General features: G+C 33.2%; 3 protein-coding genes across 6 annotated transcripts; all 3 read left to right on the top strand.

Moving 5' to 3' along the window:
• The first annotated feature begins 485 nt into the window (after positions 1-485).
• LOC125070429 (lipase 3-like) lies at positions 486-1931 on the top strand. The gene has a single exon (XM_047680305.1). It carries the CDS (start codon positions 499-501, stop codon positions 1882-1884), a length of 1386 nt encoding a protein of 461 aa, XP_047536261.1. The 5' UTR covers positions 486-498; the 3' UTR covers positions 1885-1931.
• Positions 1932-7605: 5674 nt separating this feature from the next.
• On the top strand, positions 7606-9362 carry LOC125070371 (lipase 3-like). Its single transcript, XM_047680213.1, has one exon. The coding sequence runs from the start codon at positions 7616-7618 to the stop codon at positions 9227-9229; it is 1614 nt and encodes a 537-aa protein (XP_047536169.1). The 5' UTR covers positions 7606-7615; the 3' UTR covers positions 9230-9362.
• Positions 9363-11139: 1777 nt separating this feature from the next.
• On the top strand, positions 11140-22986 carry LOC125070329 (homeobox protein Meis2-like). Of its 4 annotated transcripts, none has more exons than XM_047680146.1 (7): positions 11140-11502; positions 18048-18163; positions 18970-19122; positions 19770-20158; positions 20790-20925; positions 21396-21529; positions 22151-22986. In XM_047680146.1, the coding sequence occupies exons 1-6, from the start codon at positions 11358-11360 to the stop codon at positions 21522-21524; spliced, it is 1068 nt and encodes a 355-aa protein (XP_047536102.1). In that variant the 5' UTR covers positions 11140-11357; the 3' UTR covers positions 21525-21529; positions 22151-22986. The 4 variants fall into 4 exon arrangements, with proteins under 4 accessions (XP_047536102.1, XP_047536101.1, XP_047536100.1 ...); XM_047680145.1 differs by having other exon boundaries at positions 20775-20925; XM_047680144.1 differs by having other exon boundaries at positions 20757-20925.
• The last annotated feature ends 240 nt before the right edge of the window (positions 22987-23226 follow it).

Genomic DNA, 23226 nt, shown 5'->3' with positions numbered 1-23226 from the left:
TATTTGATCATCTTAATGTCTTTGTTTAGTATAATATTTGACAGTGCTTTCAGAGGCAATATAGGAATAGTACCTGTGCCGGATAGTAACAGTTCATACGCCTACTATAAAGTCCTTTAAGAGATAAGCAAGACTAAAGAATATTAGTAATTATAATACAATATTAAACGTATCTTGATTTAATATATATCAACTTTCGAACTAATAAATAAGTCACATCGAAAAACAGGTGTTTAACATGATCAATTAGGTTCCAATTTGTAACATTTTTATTACTAAAATAGTTTCAATACAATATAACATACTTTAATATAAAATTATTATTAATATACATCAATCATTCATTGGGCTTTATTTAAATTCTAATGCCATAACTCTAATACCGCATTAGGTATCGCTACTGTATTATTTAAAAAAACGAATAAGCATACATCAAGGTTATACTCGCGAGATGAGCTCAGTTGTGTCACCATCGTTAACGTCAGTTGATCGTGTATCATGATCGCCAGCGGTTTTATATTCACAGTTCTAATAATATCATGCAACAGTCAATTAAATTCATTTACCTCCTTGTTTACAGACGTGTGGACAAAAAATCCTATTGTACAATTTACAGCTCGAGCATCCAGTGAAGTCATAACAAACACCGTAGATACTATTACAAAATTTCCTCTCGCAGTGGCCGGAGCGCTAACCCAAGGATACAACTTTCCCACCCTCATCAGCCCTACTAATATTATAGATTTAACAGATAAATTTGTCACTGAATTCAATTCTAATTTAAATAACGAAGATGCTAACTTAAATATCGGAGATCTCATAATTAAATATGGATTTACAGTGGAAAAACACAACGTTCAAACCGAAGATGGATACATTCTTAGCATGTATAGAATACCGAATAACGGATCAGTAATATTCTTGATGCATGGATTATTGGGCAGTGCTGATGATTACGTAATAGCGGGCCCGGAGAGCGGACTCGCTTACCTATTAGCGAATGAAGGCTACGACGTCTGGATGGGAAATGCCCGTGGAAATAAACATTCAAGACATCACGTCAAATTAAATCCATCAGAGTCAGTTTTTTGGGATTTTACCTGGCACGAAATCGGATTTTACGACTTACCAGCTATGATTGACTATGCTCTTGAAACGAGTAACACTGAAACACTGAAATATATTGGTCACTCTCAAGGGACCACAGCCTTCTTCGTAATGGCTTCTGAGAAAACTCACTACAACAATAAAATTAATTTAATGGTTGCATTGTCACCGGTAGCCTTTATGGCAAATGCAAAGTCGCCTGTAGTCCGCCTTTTAGCACCAGGAGGTCCACTTATTCACAGCGTGACCAAAACTTTAGGCATCTATGAATTTCTTCCAGACAATGCAATGATAAGAATTCTAAAACGCTTGATGTGCGGCAATGGAGCGATAGCAGAAATTTTGTGTAATAATATAATATTTTTAGCCGCTGGCTTTGATTTAGGCCAGCTTAATGTAACTAATCTTCCTGTGATGTTCGGTCACACGCCTTCTGGAGCGTCAGCAAAACAGATTGCGCATTACGGACAAAACGTTGTATCAAACGAATTCAGAAAATTCGATTATGGTTTATCGGAGAACTTGCTACGTTATGGTAAATCGCCCCCTCCAAGTTATACGTTAGAACAAATAAGTGCCCCCGTGTCATTATTTTACAGTGAAGCTGATTGGTTGGCACATCCCGATGACGTCGATAAGTTGTTCAACGAGTTAGGTAACGCTGTAGATATTTACAAAATACCTTACGACCAGTTTAATCATATAGATTTCTTGTTCGCGAAAGATTTTAAGAAATTAATTTATAAGAGATTACGAAAACTCCTGCTATTATTTTAATAACGATTATTTGTCACTCCACAATAAACAGATAATTTATCTTTAGAGTTATTTTTTTAATACCCTACTAAAATCTTGCTTATACGACATCACAACGAAAGTACATATGATTATGTACATAATATAAACACATATAATCTTCTATTATGTACTGCATACTGCCAACATTAAGTTAAATATATAAAAAAATGCGTTGGTCTCCATGCATTATTTAACAAATCAGATTGTGAAAATCAATTTGCAAGAGTATTTGACACAAAAAAAAGTATTGTGTCTTTGTATGTCTGGTTTACAATATAAAAAAATCAATTACAACCTTATTCTACCAACAAAAATAGTATATAGTAAACAATTATTTACTTTCATATGTATAACCATATATAGGGTATATCCTCTGTCAAAATCTAATCGTATATAAAGTTAATTTACATAAATATTATTAAAATTTTAGTAAAAATATATTGAAACCTCAATATCAATTCATAGCAGCAACTAATTGCTTTATGAACGATCGAGTATTGAAGTATTATTTCCTTTCCAATTATTGTTAGTTATCTTTGATATTGTTAACGTATACTTCGTTAACAATATCAAAGATAACATCCAAAAATATTCAATTAAAAAAATATATTTAAAAAACATTTTTGGAACCGGACGCTTTGTGTGATAAGTGATACTACAAAAGTAGCTATTTTTTACAAGTAATAAACCACAATTTAAAGAACGCTTTTAGACAAGTTCAAGTAACATAATATAGGTATTTTATTATGTAAGTATTATTCATTTTACCTATCATAATTATATTGATGAGAAATAAAATTAATCTAAGTTCTACTAAGTTGTTCTTAATTATTTATGTTTAATATGGTTTTTCGCTGCGCTTAAAGAAAATCAAATGTTATGATAACGAGATAATCTTATATATATATTTTAAAAATAAGAGCAATTGAAAAATCAAAGGATAGCAGATTTTTTTTTTCGTACCTTTACTATTTGAGAAAATAAATAGTTGAAATCTGCTTTTCTTAAAAAGATTTCTGTATTTTTAGATGTAATATGCTGCATGCATACACCTACATTATTTAAGCGGAAGTGTCTATGTTAAAGTCGCGTTTCACAATTACGCGTGTACGTAGGAAGGACATTAAAAACCTAATTAAATTTTCTTTTAATAAACGTAAACTAATAAAAATGAACGAAGAAGATTTTTTTGCTAGAATAGATATTAATTTATATGGTGGTAGGGCTTTGTTTAACAACAAACATACTTAGTATGGTCGTGTCACGGTTTGAAGGGTGTGAGCCAGTGTAACTATACAGGCACAACCGTACAAGGAACATGAAATCTTAGCTCACAAGGTTGGCGTCGCATTAGCGTTGTTAGGAATGGGTAATCTTTATTACATCACTAATGTCTATGGTGGTGGTGACCACATACCATTAGGTATCCCATTATATACCAAAGAAAAATATATGATGATGTGATTATAACTAAACATATAATAACTGCAACACGAGCAAGGTTGTAATTTGTTTATGCAGAGATGAAATCATTCATACTTTGATAAAATAGTAGGTATTAAAGATAAATGAATTATGAGGAAAATATCAACGAAAGTTAGGACATAGTTACACGTCCTCTTCGAGATGCTTTGATAATATAATTATAAATAATGTACCTATCTATAAATATTATTATATTATGTTTATTATTGTGCAAAATTAAAATTTAAACTTTTAATTTTGTATACAATTATACAAGACAACCAGTTTTACAAACTGGTTGTCTTGTATAATGATATGATGACAATATTATACACTTTTTATGTCCAATTATACGATCTGGCAGTCTTGATCTAATAACACAAACAATGAATTAAGATGAATCGCAAATACACTTTTAAAATAACTTCGCTAATTGCTTTCTTAGCGGTGCTCTGCATACGAAATAGAAAAAAACGAAGGCCTCTTCCAAATGTTAAGCCTCTCTGTTTTTCTTCAGGACGTACGTTAATAAAATCAGTCAGGAAATTGATTTTAAAATTATATAAAAGTCAATTTCCTGACTTATTATTGTGTATAAAATATACTGATTATAATATTATATACAGACGTAATACGCTTTGCTTTTATTAGTTACTAGTTCTTTTTTAATACAGCACGAGTTAGCTGGTTGCGGGGTGATTTTGTAGGTTTTGTTTATGTTACCTGATATGGTTAGGAATATATCAAATCATTAAAAAGTTCTACGATTGTCTGTTTTTTTATTGCTATGGGATTGATACGAGAAGGAGGCTAACCCGATGAAAAGTGACCACCTCCCATGGACTTTTGCAACACTGGGAGCTTACAAGTGTTGTTTAGCATCTTTTATATTTAACAGTAGGGCAGGCTAAGCAGGAGGACTATGTTATAATAAAATTAGTATATAACAAATAAACAGTTCAAAACAAAATTTCGCCTATATTATATATATATAACAAACTTAAAATGAAAAAAAAAAACTTGCTTTTGCTAGCTAGTTGAAATTCTTGTTTTTCCTCAACTATAATATGTAGTATTATAAAAAAAGAAAAACCATTGTCTTGAATCACTCTGTTTATTGTGAAATAACATAAACCGCATTAAAAACATTTACGTAGTTTTAAAGATTTAAGCGTACAGACAGCAGGAAGCGACTTCGTTTTATACTATGTACAGTTGAATCAAAATAGTTGAATAATTTAGGTGGAATTCATTCTAACTCGTTGCTTATTTATTAAAAAACGTATAGTGTTTTGATGGCGAAGCTCATATAAGGATTAACTCAACCCTATTACACACACTTAATACAAATAGAAATTGGGTGGGAATTTGCAGCTTTTTCTTCTGGATGTTTCCGTTATCTCGTGCTCGGAGGTTAAATGCATTTACAAATGCACATTTAGCATCTGAAAATTCAATGACTCATAATGGTTCAAATTTCTGGTTGAAATCTGTGAATGGAAAACTTCAATTACGATTCACGTGTTATAGTTCCTCTATACAGGCCATCTTGACTTTAAAATATTTACATATGTAGATGTCTAGTAATATAGAAATAAATGTAATACTACGATAAAAAAAATTATGTTCTGAGGTGAATTCTGTACTAGGTAAAATGATGATTTAATAAACGATGACTGTAAGTCAATGATAGAGCGAAAATGAAATCAAGGAACTGCATTAAATGAGAGGTGCAAGAAAAGTGAATATGTGCCGAAAAACAAGTGAAAGAGAAATACAACCTCAATCCATAAATGAAATGTTAGTTCCTTTTTTTACCTCATCAAATAATTTCATGTAAAAAATACTGATTCCAATACATTCCTTATTTTATCTTACTTATGTATGTGTATGTATTATAACCATTGCTGTGATGGATATTCTGAATAAATAAATACTCTCAATATTTTATTCATTTGCAATGTTAATTAAGTACATGCTTTTTTTATACGTATCATTAAAAAAAAATAGGTAAATGAGAAATTAAGAAATCTACATAATATTCTGTATCATTAATATTTTTTTATCACCTATATCCGCTATTGGGTCGGCGAACGAACAAATGACCGATCTTATGGTAAGTGGTCACCACCGCCGATATTATCGCTGTAAGAAATATTAAACATTCCTTATTACACCAATGCGCCGTCAACCTTGGGGGCTAAGATGTTATGTCCCTTGTGCCTGTAGTTTCACTGGCTCGCCCTAAGTATCTATTGCTGTTTAGCTTCTGAATATATAATGAGGGAGTGGTAGCCAGACGGGCTTGAACAAATGAAAAATCCTAAAGAACAATTTCATAATGTGTACATATAATGTATACATAAGTACATACATACATTATACACACCACGAAAAATATAGTATAAAAGATAGAAAGCGTTTCAATAAATTTATAAAAGCATAGTAAAATAAAATGTTAAATATAATGCCTAATCAGTAAATCGTGTTTGTAAAATAATTACATATTAATAAAATAATGCTTACGCTAAATGTGAAACAGTTACTGCTAAAATGTTATTATAGGCGTTTCGATTATTATCTAAATCTAATTTTTAATAAATACACTTATGCGTTATTATATCTTATTTATGCGTATTATATCATCGTGGCTAATATTCATATATTATTATTTTTATATACTTCCCGGCTATAAAATATAGCTTAGTATTCTTGTTTCTAAAAAATCTCTAAACTAAATAAAAGTCAACGAGGCGAGTTCTTTGGAAAGAAACTTTGTTATTTAATTTTATCTAAGTAACTATATAAAATTGATCATTAATTATAACTATTTTATCGGATTTACTGTGTCATATTTTATCCCCTATGTTACAAGTTCTATGTCATTCGACGTAAATAATTAAATAAAAAAATACATACTATATAATGTAAAATAGTGTATTAACCTTCCTCGACGTTTAAGAGAAATACCAATATTTTGTATAAGCTGGAACATTAAACTTGATTGAAAAGATTACACGAGTTGTATCTATATGTATGTATAAAGTATTAGAAAATCCGTTCATTGAAAATAATTATTTTCTAAAAAAATTAAATCTGCACTTAAGTGCTTCATACAAAATTATACTACATACTAGAATTTTATCAGATGTTATATAATAATTTTAAAAAGATTAATTAAAAAGTTTCTTGCCCTATAAGTAGATACCTTAATTTTGTAAATGAAATTGTGGAAAATAGTAAATACTGAATTTCTCGCTGGCTCTAACTATCGAACCGGTTCGAATTTAATATTACTCCATAAAATGCCATTTCAAAAGCCTATTTGAATAAAATATAATTTTGATTGATAGGTATATTGCCTATCTAATTTAAATTTGTAATTTAAATTCTTGACTAGATACTTGAATGAAAAATATATCCTTTTTAATAATAATTAGTTCATTTACGCATTAGCCGTTTAGAAAAAAGAGCAACGTTAAGTGTATTAACATTTATAGAATGAATAATTAATAGTATTTAAATAACTAGCTAACTTTATAAAAGGTAAAGTTAAGGAAATATATTTTGTTATTTTTGAAAAAAAAATGTACACAATAGATATTCCCAATTATTCAATGTTTTATTATAAATTCTGGCTTACCTAAAACAGCACAGTGGCATGTATCTTAGTAGATCTGATAATAGAAAATCGAAATATATTAAACAAAGTCAGATCCAAAAAGTAGATGATGAAAATGACGAATTAGCAATTAATAACGTCACGTTATACATAGTCACGAGAACGTCACGAGCAATTACAAAACAGTAACCTAAATTAATAGTAGTTTATACAGGTTGTATAAAAATACCTAAATAAATTTATTAAGCGTAGCTAAAAAAAATCGTTATATATAAATATGGGAATAGGAACATACCATGAACATTCTCACTTGACTGATACATGTGTATATAATTAAAACGCTAATTACATTTTACTTTCAAAATTATAGTCATAAAATTTTACGTAGACAAATAGTAATTTGATAAATTGTGTGTCCTTTTGATTGAGTGACGACTAAATCACTTAATAAATTTACTAAAAATATTTATCGAATAAATATAGATAACATTTAAATACTTACTAAAATGTTTAACATACACAATGTATGTACACAAACAGCCTGTATAGACAAGATGCTGAACACACACATTTTTCAATATAAAATTGCCTGTAATGTTTCAATCTGCACAGTCAACGAGCACCATGAAGGCTGTCTACTTCCTCCTTTGCCTCGCTCTGGCCCGCGATTCCGCGGCTAACATTGTTAGACAGCAGCTCCGACCTCAGATGGACACACTCTTCGTCCAACCTCTTGTCAACCAATTTCAACAAACATATCAGGAGACAAAGCAACAACATCAGTCAGAATCTACCTCGTATGAAAGCAAGGAGAGCAAAGAGCATCTCAGCTTCGATGACATCAGCGACTATCCTTCCTTATTTCGGTCAGGAAACAGAAATTGGAACTCGCCAATATTCTCCTCGTTCATAACAAAGGGTGACCAAATCCCATATGGCGACGCGATCGAATGGCAGGGTGTTCAAATTGCAGCTGGACCTAGATCACTAGTCAAGAGCAAGAAGGATGTCGAAAGGATTTTTAAAGATGCCTATAAAAGCATGCAGCACGTTAGCGAGGATGAAAAGAGAATGATTCACAAGACTTTTGAAGAAATTGATCAAACTACACAAGAAGAAGTACACTACAACGCAACTCAACTACTCAAGCACCACGGATATGGAGTAGAAGAACATATCGTGAAAACTGATGACGGCTATCTACTCACCGTGTTCCGTGTTCTGCCCAAAGAAAGTAACGAGATCCTTGGCGAGAATAAACGCCCTGTCGTATTACTCATGCACGGAATCCTTGGAAGCGCAGATGACTGGTTATTAATGGGCCCTAAAAAATCTCTTGCCTATATACTTTCCGATGCCGGTTACGATGTATGGCTTGGCAACACCCGTGGTAACAAATATGCCCGCCACCATGCCAGCAAGCATGAATCTCATCCCGATTTCTGGCAGTTCAGCATGGATGAAATCGCTCTGCACGATTTACCCGCCATGATTGACTTCGCTCTTCAAACTTCAGAACAAGAGAAGCTGTATTACGTCGGTCACTCCCAAGGAAATACAATATTCTTTGCTTTAGCTGCTACACTACCCGAATACAGAGAAAAGGTCGCTATGATGTACGCATTATCTCCTATGGTGTACATGACCCACGTACGAAGTCCGCTTATAAAAATGATTGCACCAAATAGTCAATTTTATGAACGTCTTCACGAACAACTCGGTCACAGCGAATTCAAACCGAGCAAGGAGGTCATACATACAGTCGGAGGGAACATGTGTGAAAAGGAAATCGGCTGCAAGCACGTGTGTTCCAACATCAACTTCGTAATGTCTGGCGTCGATACAGCTGATATGGACTTCGACCTGATACCCAGCATCGTTGCTCATTTACCAGCTGGCACATCAACAAGGGTGATCAAGCAGCTTGGACAGGCCGTTGTGTCGCATGAGTTCAGAAAGTACGACTACGGATTCAAGATCAACAAAAAGATATACGGTATGCGCCAGCCAACGAAATACGACATGACTGAAGTGAAAGTTCCGGTAGCCCTTTACTACAGTGAAGAGGATTGGTTGGCACACCCAGAGGATGTTGAGAGATTACACAAAGAGTTGCCTGATGTGAAGGACTTCTACAAAGTACCCGAGAAGCATTTCAACCACATGGACTTCCAGTTCTCCAAAAAGGCTCCCGAGGTAGTCTACAAGCGACTTGTCGAATCTATGCAGAATAACTAAATTTAATATATCATGATTATTTAATTCCTAGAATAATAATTTATGTTTTTGTAGCATTCTTTTTGTAAGCACTATTTTATACTTCATGGTTGCATAATCCGTCCAAAAAATAAAAAAAATAATTTCAATTAAACGTTATTTTATTTACTCATGGATATAATTAGGTAAAATTAAATAATCAAGTCTTACTTATCATTCAGAATAGCTATTTTCAATTATGTGATCTAATAAATATACATATATGACCGCTAGTAGTTATATAGAGGTATTCCCCTCTTCGTTTAGATGCAATAACAATTTAATTTATTTCAATTTATTTACTTAAAACCCAATTGCAGCGAAGACACAAAAAACCATAAAAATTGGTCCAGTCGCTTGGGAAGAGTGTGGTTAGTCACACACATAATAAAATATTCTTTGAGTTACTACTGTTATATTTATTTATAATAAAACACTATTTCATTTTACTACTTATATTCTTTACATTCATTCATTCATTATTTACTTCCAAAGTCGCGATAACAACGTCATCGACATTAAAGACTCATTTTCTTCGTGAATCCATATACATTCGATAGTATGGGTACCCATCATATATTCTAACGCTAAGCAAAAAACTTTTGTAATGTTATATTCTGATATGAAGCCTGTGTAGCTACAGGTACAAGGGACATAACAACTTAGTTCCCAAGGTTGATGTCGCATTGAAGATGTAAGAATTAGTTAAAATTTCTTACGACGCCAATGTCTATGGGCGGTGGTGACCACTGCCGACCATCAGGTGGCCCAATAGCCGGTCCGCCTACCTATGTCATAAAACATATGTATTATGTGAACCCGGAAGAACTAAATTAACAATAACATTCTTTAATAAAATCGATATGATGTTATGAGTTAACCACATTCATTCATTATGTAAATGTCTTTGAAGCGAAATTTTTCAACCGATTGATAAAATAACCGTGATAGCGCAGTCGTTAGAAAACGTTAATCTTAACCGAATATTGGGACTTCAAACCCGAGCACCATTGAATTAAATGAGCTAAATTTGTATTTATAATTCATCACGTGCTCGGCGGTGAACTATTCTTTAATATATTTTTCTTTAGAAAATATTGCATTTGTTGTACATGAATATAATTAAAAATCATCAGCGAGGTCACTGGTTCTCAATATTATTCTGACTAGTAAAATTAAAACAATCTAATAATAGTAAGTCTATTGTATTTTAAACATAATTAATAAGAAATTCTGTTCTTTTAGCCTTTAGGTTCGCTAGAACTTTAATATTGAATTAGATACCTACTATTTTTACTTTACCTACTATTAATATTGAATTAGATAATTTTACTCCATTTGGTGATAAAGTATTTTAATCTAATCTTTACTTAAATGTCAACAACCTTTACGTAAATTATTTATTCAATGAAGCAAGCAAGCTCGTACACATAATATGATATTATTAACTTTAATCTTTATATATTTTAGATTGAAATGCAATTTTAGACAATAGCCAGCTTGTAAAGAGGATATTGTTCAATATAATTTATAATTACGCACTTAAATTATTTTTTTAACATATAATTATGATTTTTCTTTACTGTTACTATCGCAAAGTACAGGTTTAACATAATAATATGTAGTGACACTTTACACCATTCATTCTTTGTTTGTTTTCTTCCATTCAACTTTTCAAAAGACTTGTCCTAATTTCTACAATAATTACATAAAAATAAACTAGATGGCACTTCTATATTTGTAAACGTTGATTGTTTGACATTTGAATAATATTTCCTTGCCAAACCCACGCTTTGTTTTGACAGTACTCCTATTCTGACATCGAAGCGTTGTGCGCAAAAAAGAGATGTAAACATATGTAATGCATTAGAGAGAAAGAGCAAGCGGTGCGACGGCGCTGTAGCGTATCTTCCCGCCGTCCCCCCAAACGACCATCGGTCGACACAGTCGCGTTTTGGTTCGGTTTGCTATACGTAGTTCGCTTGTGTTTTATTGTTTTTTATTTAAAGTGTTGTTTACTATACTGATTGTGGGACGGAAAACTGTGTAATAGTTACGTGTTATATAAGTGACTCAATGAAATTATATTTTTCGAATGGATTGAGTTACGATGTTACCTCCTACGGCCGGAATAGCGCAAGTTCAACGTGACCGGCCCGAAATGGCATACCAGCAACGACGTGACGTGCGAGAAATAACAAGGGACATTATTAGAGAAGCCCGCATTTCAAACAGACAATCCATGTCGCCTGGAGGTAAGCAAGCCGGCCCAAAACGACGCCACGTTTCCGCCATGCTTGTCACATTGACATACGTCAAGGTGACATTTATATAAAAACAACTAATTTTCGTATTTAAAATACTCAAAAATCCAAACTAATAATGTCCCGGGTCGCTTCAGAATCATTTAGGATAGAAACTAGGTCCGTTACGTCATCTAGAAACTCGATCGCGCGAAAGTAAAATGGCGCCAATGCGCCACATTGAGCGCTTCTGTCCGCTTATCATTATCTAAACAGTTAGTCTGACGAAGAAAAATCAAGTTACACTTGGTGTGATTACTTTAATATCTTACAAATTGCTTAAAATCTTCATGTTTCAGTGCAAAGGTAAGATTTTCTGAGTTTTGGCACGTGCTTTAGTTATTTTTAGCTCGCTCCCATAATGTCGCCTTGTAACCTAAGGTTACGACTGCATTACGCGTAGAATTTGTATAAAGTGTTCAAAGTATTAAATTTACGACGCGAAAACAATCTGGTTGTAATGAATATTTCGTATGTTTATTATTATTAGTGGAATTTGACTTTGTCGTATTGACAGTAAAATGACAGCGGTCAACCAGCACAAGATGGCGGCTTTAAACTCGAATCTTAACAATCACGCGGCAAACTAGACGGCGCTACGGTAGCTTTGTTGATGTATTATCACTGTTATTATTGATTACAAAATGCTTCATCTTACATTTTATGTTATGATAACTTGATTCCAATTAAAGTTCACTAAGGAGTCTACTATTATTATAAGATTGTTGACTATATTTCAAATTCCTAACTAAGATAACTGCATTCTTATCTCTTAAATTAGGTTACTGATATGAGATTTTTATTTCAACATGGGTACTTTAGTTTGTTTTAAAACTTTTTTAGAATATATCTTATTAAACGTTTTTATATATACAAAAAAAAATAAAGTTTTTATTAAAATGTACCTAATTTTTATATATATCTTCGGTACATGTGTATGTAAATGAACTTATCTTAAATGGCTATACTAATTGCAATGAAATTTTTATATGTATCTGACAGGTCCTTAAATGGCTTAGATTGGACCTAGTAGGTCACACTGCAAAGAGGAAATGAATAAACTTCTTATTTCACCTGAACTTTCTTTTACTTGGTGGTAGGGCTTTGTACAAGCCCGACTGAGTAGGTACGACCCACTCATCAGATATTCTACCGCCAAATAACAGTACTCTGTATTGTTGTGTTCCAGCTAGAAAGGTGAGTGAGCCAGTGTAATCACAGGCACAAGGGACATAACATCTTAGTTCCCAGTTTGGTGGTGCATAGGTGATGTAAGGAATGGTAAATATTTCTTTATCTATGGGTGGTTGTGACCACTTACCATCAGGTGGCCCATATGCTCGTCCGCTAACCAATGCCATAAAACAAAAAAAAAACAATCAGGTGGTATACCATATAAAATAATGACAATATTTTTATTCTTCTATTACATTAATCCATATCAAAAATATAATTATTTAAGTAATTGCACTAAGTTATAGTGTTTTTAAAGAATACTTTACATTTTACACTGGATTATTATACATCTTGAATAGACAACTGGCCTTTATTTGTGTTAATGTGTATACAAAATTATTTCTGTTATGTGTATTTCAATTCAAGAGTCAAGAGTTGAAATGTTAAAGATCAAATAAACAGAATTATTCATTGTTTATCTGATAGGCGATAACATGAGGGTGGTAGCATTTTATCCTGAAAAAAAAGTTTAGAAAACTAGTTGACTTGTTACTTGCTTTGTGTTTATTTGCAAAATATATTTGTTTATTGTATATTGTATTAAATTTATTCTGATAAATCAGTTTTTAAAATAAATTTTAGATTGAGATATTATATTCTCATAGGGAAGTATATTAGTAAAAATAAAAAAAGTTGTCATTTGTTGTTTGTATTTTATTCAATGTCTTTGCTGATTGCAATTTATTTTTAATGATATCTCATCGCATTATGCAGTGTTTGTTGAACTTATTTACCATTCAAAGTTGAAAAACTAACTTAAAAAAGTATTTAACTGTGCAGACAGGAGTATTTACTAAGTAAATTTTTTTTCTATTAAATTTTTGATGTCAATTAACAATTAAATATTTACTAAAAAAATACTAGTAAGAATGAAGAAAGCAAGAACCTTCTATTAAGAAAAAAAATATGTCAAGTATGGCAGAATAAGGTCACGCAAGCTTCCGAGCTGAGTGTCCTTGGCTCCGTTGCGTCATATGCGGTCGTTCAACCCGATCGATCGCACCCCGCATCCCCGCTAAGGTCCTTATAGGGCTGGACATTTAAAGAAACTGATGTTTGGCGGAACTTATATTATACTAAATCAATCGTATATTGTTCCGTACACAACTGCTTAATATTAGTGAGGTTCGAAATAAAAAGAAAAAAGTTTCTCTGTAATCTGTATAAAGAACATTATCAAACAAAAGCGAAAGGCAGCCCTATCACTAAAGCTTTGTTATGACGGCCGCGGCCGTAGCGTTTTAAATGTGTTTGGGTTTAATGTTATCAAAATCTGGGATATAAACAATTTAACATCCCATGAGAAAGTTTCTGCGTTGGTTTGACTTTTAACGCATAAACGAAGTTACGGATCGACATTAATACAGTTATATTAAAGTTACATTGCTAGTCATTTATGTTCTTGTCTCAGTAAAATGCCAATAGTGAAGCCGCGCTTAATAGCTAGTTAACTAATAAATGAGTTTATTTATAATGCCTAACTGAAAAATAATCACAGGTTCAGCCGTTTTAAAATGAGACTATTAATCGACAACAATAACAATCTTTTATTTGCATAATTATAATGTGCTATGTCCGCGACGTCGTATTCGTTCGCTTAAAAATAAAATTTATTTATTTTAGGTAATACATATTTAAATAAAAACGTAAAAGAAACACAGTGTAAGAAAATAATAATAAATTTAAAGAAATAATTACGATGTACATACATCAAACCAGTATAATATTCTCTTCATTATAATATTCTCAGAGCACTCGGAAAATACCCTTAGGATCTCATTTGAGGTGCTCGTAACAGTGCAACCCGCGAAATAATTAGGGCCCTTGGCGTCATGAAACGTGCTCGCCAATTTAACATAATGTTTCCCTTGTACAGATTCTTATTAACTAATTAGAAAGAGATATCAATAATTTTCGTCCTGATAAATTTGCTTAGAACTTTGTGTACAACAGAATAGATCATCCCAAATAAATTTATAAATGGTAAAGTGATTGAACGTTTTCCTTCTTAACTACCGAACCGTTCATCATGAAATTTTGCATACACCTACGTAATACCCGCTTGTTAAAATTAATTATATTTTAAATAAGAAACTAAACTTGGAATAATGACAAGTATTTTTCTTTTTTACACTCTATTATTATATATATATATATATATATATATATATATATATAAATATGAATGCTACTGAAAAAAGGACTAATTTTAATGATTACATTTGCCAAGCATAGAGTATTTAGTGAATTATTCGGTTTCGAATTAAGGGTACGCCTGATAAGAAAAAAGTATAAATAAATAATTGGCCTACGAAAATGTAATTCGAACTATTAAACGCTTATATAACATAGACAATTGATGTGCTGTCAAAATATTTTTAGCAATTTACGCAATAGTGCCTAATGTGACTGCTAAACATGTACGTGAGTTTAGAGCAGATGCACACTATATCTTTTAAAGGTTAACTTATGAGCTTATCTCAAAGCGAAGACGAAAAAATAAAATATTGGTTTAGAAATAGTTTTAATATATTACAAACAACAAGTCCTCATTCTATATTTAAAATAATTAAAAATATGTCGAACTGCATGTTTGAATTGAAATTATTTTTAAAAAACACACTTCTTAATTTATACTTATAAATTGTTCGTCCATTACACATTCCAAGTCAATATAGTAGATACAAATTTAAGATACACGTAAGGCGCGGACAACATGTCTCTGGAGATGTAAAATATCTTATCAAAAAAATAGTTTGTCCTGACTATAAATGCGAAAGTAGATTCCTCTTATTTTCTGTTGTTCTTTCACGGCAAAATCACTGCACCGAATTTGATGAAATTTAGAGGCAAGCTTCAATATTAAATAAAATAAAAAAATTAACAATTGGCTACGGACCCCTAAAACGCAAGCGAAGCCGCGGTCGATAACTAGTGTTTAATATAGGTTTATAATATAAGTAACCGCTAATCAATGGTTTTTGGAAATTTCGTCTGTAAGAAATGTAAATGACGCACAAAATAAATTTGAATGACTGGTATAAATTAATATATTTTTAGTATGAATTAATTTCTACCAAATTATTTAATTATCAAAAAAGTCAAGCTGACATCGTTATACAACTTTGCCACTAATAATAATTAAAAAAGAAACAAGTATATTTGGGAAACCATTTAAAAAAAATTGGTATTTGTTTGTAACAAACATTAATGAATGAAAAGGTTAATTTTGATTCTTTATTTACATTTGCCGTACCATGCAGCGCCATCTCTGTTCCTTATTTGCCTATGTATCATGTATTGTTAAATATATTTAACAATACTAGTTTACGACCGCGTGTTTGTTGTGGTCGTAGGTTTTTGATATAAATAAGTACCCTATTTTATGTTATGGAGTTTAAGTTTGCTTCAAAGAAATTGTTTCATTTTGCTTTAAATTTCAACAATTTCGATTCAGTAGTTTAACTTTTAAAACATAAAAGACAGACGGACAGAGTCACTTTCGTATTTACAATATTAGTACTTATATTGTGCATTTAGCTTGACGCCGCGTCGATGTTTTGAATTCAAAACATCGACGCGACGTTAACACGCGCGACCTGCCGATTGTTGACGTAGATAGTTTCAATAGCTAACATCTTCACGAGCCTAAATGTACATAATTTATATAACTATTTTGTACCGTAATATTGATAAAATTGACTACAATATTACCTTATTTTATTTAAGTATTGTTTATTGACAATGTTGTCTTGGCATTCCGTTCTTGCGTTGTCGTCAAAACATTATGCAAATTAGGAAATAATCGTTTCGAATGTCGGTAAACGATAAATTAAATGTATTGCTCAGTATTTCGTTGGTAACGAATTATACTGAATTAAATACTTTGCTATAATGAACTTAAACGTCACAAAATAACTAGTTTATAATATGTCTAACAGCTGTTTGATATTTATGTTTCAATATGTACTTACATATGTTAAATATTCAAATTCAAATGTTAAATATCTATGATTGTACATTCAAACCCAGGCACCACTGAATTTTCATGTGCTTAATTTATGTTTATAATTAATCTTGTGCTCGGCGGTGAAGGAAAACATCGTGTGAAATCCTACATGTGTCTAATTTCAACTCAATTCTGCCACATATGTATCCACCAACCCGCATTGGAGCGGCTTGGTGGAATATGCTCCAAACCTTCAACCTCAATGGGAGAGGAGGATTTAGCCCAGCAGTGGGAAATTTACAGGCTGTTACTGTTTTCTTTATCTTAAATATGGTCAGTAAAATTATATCAAAAGTCACTTCATCTCACTTTTATACGCGTATCTATCACTACTGTCAAATAATAAAGCACCTCAACCATCCTATGGTGGTTACCAAACCACCTATAACTTTCCAAAAAACCGCGAAAGACTATTTCCCGAAGAGTAAGTAATTAACCATTTCGACTCCAAATAAAGTGAAGCGGCTGATGACAATATTTAAACTCAAACCTGTAGACTTATATTTATTAAAAATCTTAAAAAAACACGAATAAAATCGTAATAGTTTTAAAAGTAGCAATTGGTAAAAATATAACTCTCGGGCTGTTTATTAGTGTATCTGTTCTGTGTCTGTACATCATGCAAATATTAAATTGGTATTATAATGAAATTTAATATTTAATAAATTAGATGTTAATATAATATAATAACAATTTTGAGCGATATAATTTTTTGCCAAATGTATTAAATAAATTTAACCCTTTCCCTGTCCTATGATTCCCATACAGGTCATGGTTATTGTTTAACTATTGTGTCTGCTGTTTGAAAAGGGAGTGAGTTAAGAACACAAAATAATGCCAACGACGAAGTTATTTCATCTATTTGAATAATATATCTCGTACGATCTCATTCCTCTGTACATCTTAGACAATATATTAAAATAACAATACCATCGAAACCTATAGAATACACTTGGAATAACAATTTTATTTATATTAGAAATAAATTCGCAGGATTATTTTATTGTTAGATATGTAATGCAATAACTCACTTAATAAAATATTTTCCATCTCGCCCACACAAAATCCAAATATATGTTTCCAAAAAAATTAAGTCATGAATTAAACATCAACAATCATTAAGAAAAATCATTACTTGATATATGTTTATGTTTTCTATACTCTATAAAATATTTTATTTCTTTAATTTGTAATTATATTTTATTTTTAATATAATGTTTTTTACAATTTTGTTTTTTTTTTTTAATTCCAGCTCGAGACAGATTTCCATCGACGTCATCGACGGACGACAATGAGTCCGGCACAGACGGTGAGGCGGACCGATCCCGACGTGCGGGACTATCGCACGTACACCCTGGACCGCCGCCGGTAAAGTATACACCAAATACTACGTCCACACAAATCAATATTAGTCAATTATCTGCTATTCCCTTCCTAGTAATTTGAAACAACAAATAATTACCTTTTTTAGTTTTACATCCCTCGGAAGACTGGCAAAAAGGTCACATTAAATTCATCATCACCACACATAGACAATTACTAGAACTAATATGTTATGTCTCGTGTGCCTTTAGCTAAATTGCCTCACTCACCCTTTAAACCGAAACAAAACAATACTAAGTGCTATTTGTGATATTCCTATTTCCCCTCTAATGAAGTATACATTAGCCTAAAGCGTCAAATAGAACCTGCTTCTCTTACATCGCTAGTTGGGCCCGTATAAGTTAGCTATTGACGCCTTTAACGCGTGTTTGATTGATGTGTTTTGTGATATTCATGACTAGATTGATGTGTGTAACTGTTATTATAAAATGTCGCCGAGAACCGTAATAAAGCGTACTGACAGTAATATGTAGAACAATATTAATGATAATGAGGTATGCTGGGTGGAAATTCGAATCCGGGCAGCAAGCTGTACCAAAGACAAAAGATAAATAAAATTATTAAATAAATTTAATTCGTCCAGATGGATGAATTATAATTATATATCCTACATACATATCACATACACACAATACAGTACAAAAATGTGGTACTTGAAACTTTTTTTTTATACTATTCTATTTCATATTTCTTCTATTCTTATAAAATTTTAAAATAACAAGTTTCCAAAATATTGCGTAAACAGTTTTGCATTTTCTAATTATTTAAACGTTTTCTGTGTTCATATACAGGGTGGTATAATAGTGCGCAAGCGACGCGGGAATCTGCCGAAGCATTCTGTGAAGATCCTCAAGCGCTGGCTGTACGAGCATCGCTACAACGCGTATCCGAGCGACGCGGAGAAACTCACGCTAAGTCTAGAGGCTAATCTGACCGTTTTGCAGGTACACCTACATTATACTGAGCGAAATATCACATTCAATCATAAGATTATTTATTAAAAATTATGGTTATTATACTACAATATTAAATACATACTATGTTAAGTATATTAGTGTACTGCATTGAGAGGAATTGGCAAGAAACTCAGTAATGTACAGTCAGAGTAAGAAACCCTTCGTCAGTTTTCAAATTCATTCCTTTATCAAGTCGTAAACTCTTAGTACATTTTGAAACTAAAGCATTAAACTGAAAACTGCACATAAATTTAAACTACCACAATATGATAACTAGGTTCAAAATAGTGTACATTGCGACGCTATATGTCATACTCAATCGGTAAAGCAGATTATCGCGCATAAGCACACGAAAATAGACGTTAAGGTGACGAACCTTTTCTTACCCTGACTGTACATTACAATAACATTTAGTGAATGTATATTCTGCAATTCTGCATAAATATAAAATAAATACATATATTATTTTTATCTTATTTTATTTTTAATATTTCATTATCTATTTTTTATTATGATCCAACTTCAATGTTTCTCCCATATCATTTGCTTAAATTACAACCTGTATACAATGTAATGTGACAATAGTCACACGTCATACAATGTTGCTCAGCGATGTGTGTGTGCGCAACTGGTAGGTATGCAACTGGTTCATAAACGCGCGGCGGCGCATCCTGCCGGAGATGATCCGGCGCGAGGGCCACGACCCGCTGCACTACACCATCTCGCGGCGCGGTCGCAAGCAGCTGGGCTCGGGCGGCGCGGGCTCCAGCGCCGGCGTCGTGGTGTCGTCGTGGGACGGCGAGGGGGAGGGCGAGGGCGAGGGCGAGCGCGAGCGCGGCCGCGACCACGACTACGGCGACGGGCTGCTCGTGTACCGCAGCGACGGCGACGAGCTGGCCGACGGCGAGGAGGGCTACTCGTCCAGCGCCGTCAGCGAGGAGGAGGTCAAGTACGACCCGTCCGTGTGGCAGTCCGTCATCCGCTACGGGCCCGAGGACCGCGACCTGCACCCCGCCGCCCGCGGGTACGTTACGTGCTGTTTGATTAATAACTCGATAACTGACACTAACTAGCTGACTCACGCCAGCCCCGGTGATTAGTTGTCACGTCGCTACATTAGACGTTTCGTATAATGCCAATGCAGCCTAAAACTAAATCCTTCATACATCCCAAGTAACGTGCATGCAATTTCGACCTTGAAATTTTGTTCTAGTTGTGTCAAAAGAAGTTTTATTTTAAAATTATTAAATTTAAATCCAATACGAAACCTACTCGAATACCATTTCTGTAGAGCTATTCTGTGAGCACTAACGCGAACTCTAAAATACGATCGCAATGTGCCATGCGACATTGATTGTAATAATTATCACATTTAAAATAAACTCGCACCAAAATAGCATTTCACTGTAAGTCATTTTCATTTTCAACATTTTATCATTGGGAGTTTTTACAGAATAGTACTGCTGAGATGTTCAGTCATTGATATATCCGCTTGTTTTCATTGTTTGTCACACTTGCGCACACTATTAAGGTGGAATCGTGTATACACCCTGAGTCTGAAGAAGACAATAGTTGTGTGGCGCGAGTGTGCTCGAGCTGTGTGTGTGTGTGGTGTGGTGTAGTGGGAGTGTAATGCGAAGGCGCGGTGGCGGCAGGTCCGCGGCCGTGGTGACGGTGCGCACGGCGGAGGAGGGCGAGGGGGAGGGGGAGGGCGAGGCGGGCGCGGGCGGCTGGCATCCGCAGCTCGCGCATCTGCCGCAGTTGCCGCACCCGCTGCGTCGCAAGCTGCAGGTAAACATACGTCTATATAATCGCTATAATTCACATTAAATATGCGATGTCTCTGCTCGTGATAATTGTATTTGAATTTTTTTATTTCTGCAATGGAATCGAGCCATCTAACAATAACTTTAATTTATATTTTTTGTTTTAAAAACAAATTAACATATACTTTATTCAAGTAGATTTTTTTACAAACAATTTTGACTAATTATTTAACTACTTATTTTTTTAATGAGAACAGCCAGCAAGTAACTAAGTATATCTTTTTCAACATTTAAAATACAATGTTATGTCGCATAAAAATACCTGCCTTAAAGTCAACATGTACTAATTCCACGCTTGTTTTTTTTAATTAACGTCTTGAGTTTGTGTATAAATAATTGTAATGTACACAAATAAAAAAGGACCTAAGTACCCCACAGGAGTACGAAGAATAAGCGATCCAAGTATCGAGGGAATACGAAGTGCTATGTCCGCAGGCGGCGGGCGGCGCGGGCGGCGCGGGCGCGGAGGGCGAGCGCGACAAGTTCAAGTGCCTGTACCTGCTGGTGGAGACCGCCGTGGCCGTGCGCCAGCGCGAGAAGGAGCAGGAGGAGGTGCCCGTCTAGCGCCGGTAACCGCGCCCCATTAGGGTTGAATTCTATACTCACATTAAATCTTACTTCAGACTGTCAGTCTAGGGGCGAGCTTATAAGACGGGGTCGGATCTGTAATGGAAATTACTAGAGTTAGAATGTTGGCTGTATTCCAGTCTCATGCCTCGGAACGTAACCGTCGTTTCTATACCTAAACTCTCCGGGAGTGTGAAAATGAGACTGCATCTGTATTTCTATCGTCCCAGTTAGAACAGTGCAATATAGTTGTTATAATAGTTCGGAGTGCACAAGTTAAACTACTTATAAGTTTGAAGTACTTTAACTATTGAAATTACAGTATAACTTTGACGACTCTAACCGGCCTCTTTCATTTTACACAGTGTCTTTAAATGCGCTTAAAATAAAAATGTAGCGACGCTTTGTCTCGAAAAGCTATCGTGCAATTGAAATCCAACAAAAAATATAAGTATACAGTACAGTAATAGACTACAGTATTAACACATACAATACCGGCACTGAATAATCTCTTAAACGTTGATGAATATTCTTGATTAGTTATGCTTGATAAGACTTAAAAATGTTCCACTGTGACAAATAATGTGTGAAGGATTTTATTAATTATCAAATATAATTTACAGGAGAACGGCTGCAAAAACAGTTGGACGTGTTCATCTCGCAGGAATTGTATGGTACGGCTATGTTTAACCTAACTTCCATTAATGTAGGCCCACATAACTTAGACATTGTAGAAATTTCTATTTAATTTCATATACGGATGTGGAGGACACATTTATATAATATATAAATATATAATAAAACATCTCAATTGTTCATTTAAATTTATACAGTTTGAAAGATATGTAGTTTTATATGCTTTTAAAGTCCCATCCGTAATTAAATGTAACACACTTAGCACTATATATATCTAGTAAATAATATCGTGTAGCTCTATATGAAGAACCATTCAATAAACTGGGAAAGTTTCGCTTGAATACATTTACAATTAAATATATCTTTGTAACGGCATAATTGTAGTGTTAAATTATGTAATGATATTCTTAAATTAAAAAACACGCCCAAAAATCGAACTAAAAAAAGTATAGCTGGTGTAATTCGGGATTGTGGAAGGATACTAAAGTACCGTATACATCCTAATATGGTCAGGCAATAAAAGGTTATGGCGGAGTAGGGTAAAGTCATTCGTCGATTATAAAAGTAATGGAATAAATAATGCATCTGTCTTGCGCACACACTCGAGCTCTATAACAGTGCGTAATTGTGAGTTCGGGAGAAAATCACCATCATTGTTATATTATAACACAATATATGCAGTTATGTACAAGATATTTAATGTTAAAAACATTGTACTTACAATATACGTTTCCTTGCCTTTAACCAAAAAAAAAAAAAGAATAGTCAGAATTTATCAGTTATAATAAATAAAAAAATAATCTTAGTAAGATCCGAATTAGTTTGAGTTATAGGTATTTAAGGTAATTTTCATGGTAAACGGTCAATCGGTGTCCTAGTTTATTATTATCAAAATAATCAATAACATAATTAAATCCATTTCAAGAAATATGGATATGTTTTTCACTTATATAAAATCTCTTAACTAAAATAAATCAATAGGACCAAAAATCTTAAAATCCCATGTAACAGTTTACATCCGTTACATGAGTAACATCGGTAACCCGTAGATCCGCTTTAAGAG

The sequence above is a fragment of the Vanessa atalanta genome, chromosome 17, assembly GCF_905147765.1.
Source record: "Vanessa atalanta chromosome 17, ilVanAtal1.2, whole genome shotgun sequence".
NCBI lineage: Eukaryota > Metazoa > Arthropoda > Insecta > Lepidoptera > Nymphalidae > Vanessa > Vanessa atalanta.
Note: the sequence above shows the minus strand (reverse complement) of the source record. Positions and strands in the feature narration are given on the sequence as shown.

Coding starts and splice junctions, on each gene's coding strand:
- LOC125070329 (XM_047680144.1), top strand. CDS start 11,358: ATGTTACCTCCTACGGCCGGAATAGCGCAAGTTCAACGTGACCGGCCC. Junction 11,503..18,047: donor ACAATCCATGTCGCCTGGAG/GTAAGCAAGCCG, acceptor TTTTAATTCCAG/CTCGAGACAGATTTCCATCG. Junction 18,164..18,969: donor TACACCCTGGACCGCCGCCG/GTAAAGTATACA, acceptor GTTCATATACAG/GGTGGTATAATAGTGCGCAA.
- LOC125070371 (XM_047680213.1), top strand. CDS start 7,616: ATGAAGGCTGTCTACTTCCTCCTTTGCCTCGCTCTGGCCCGCGATTCC.
- LOC125070429 (XM_047680305.1), top strand. CDS start 499: ATGATCGCCAGCGGTTTTATATTCACAGTTCTAATAATATCATGCAAC.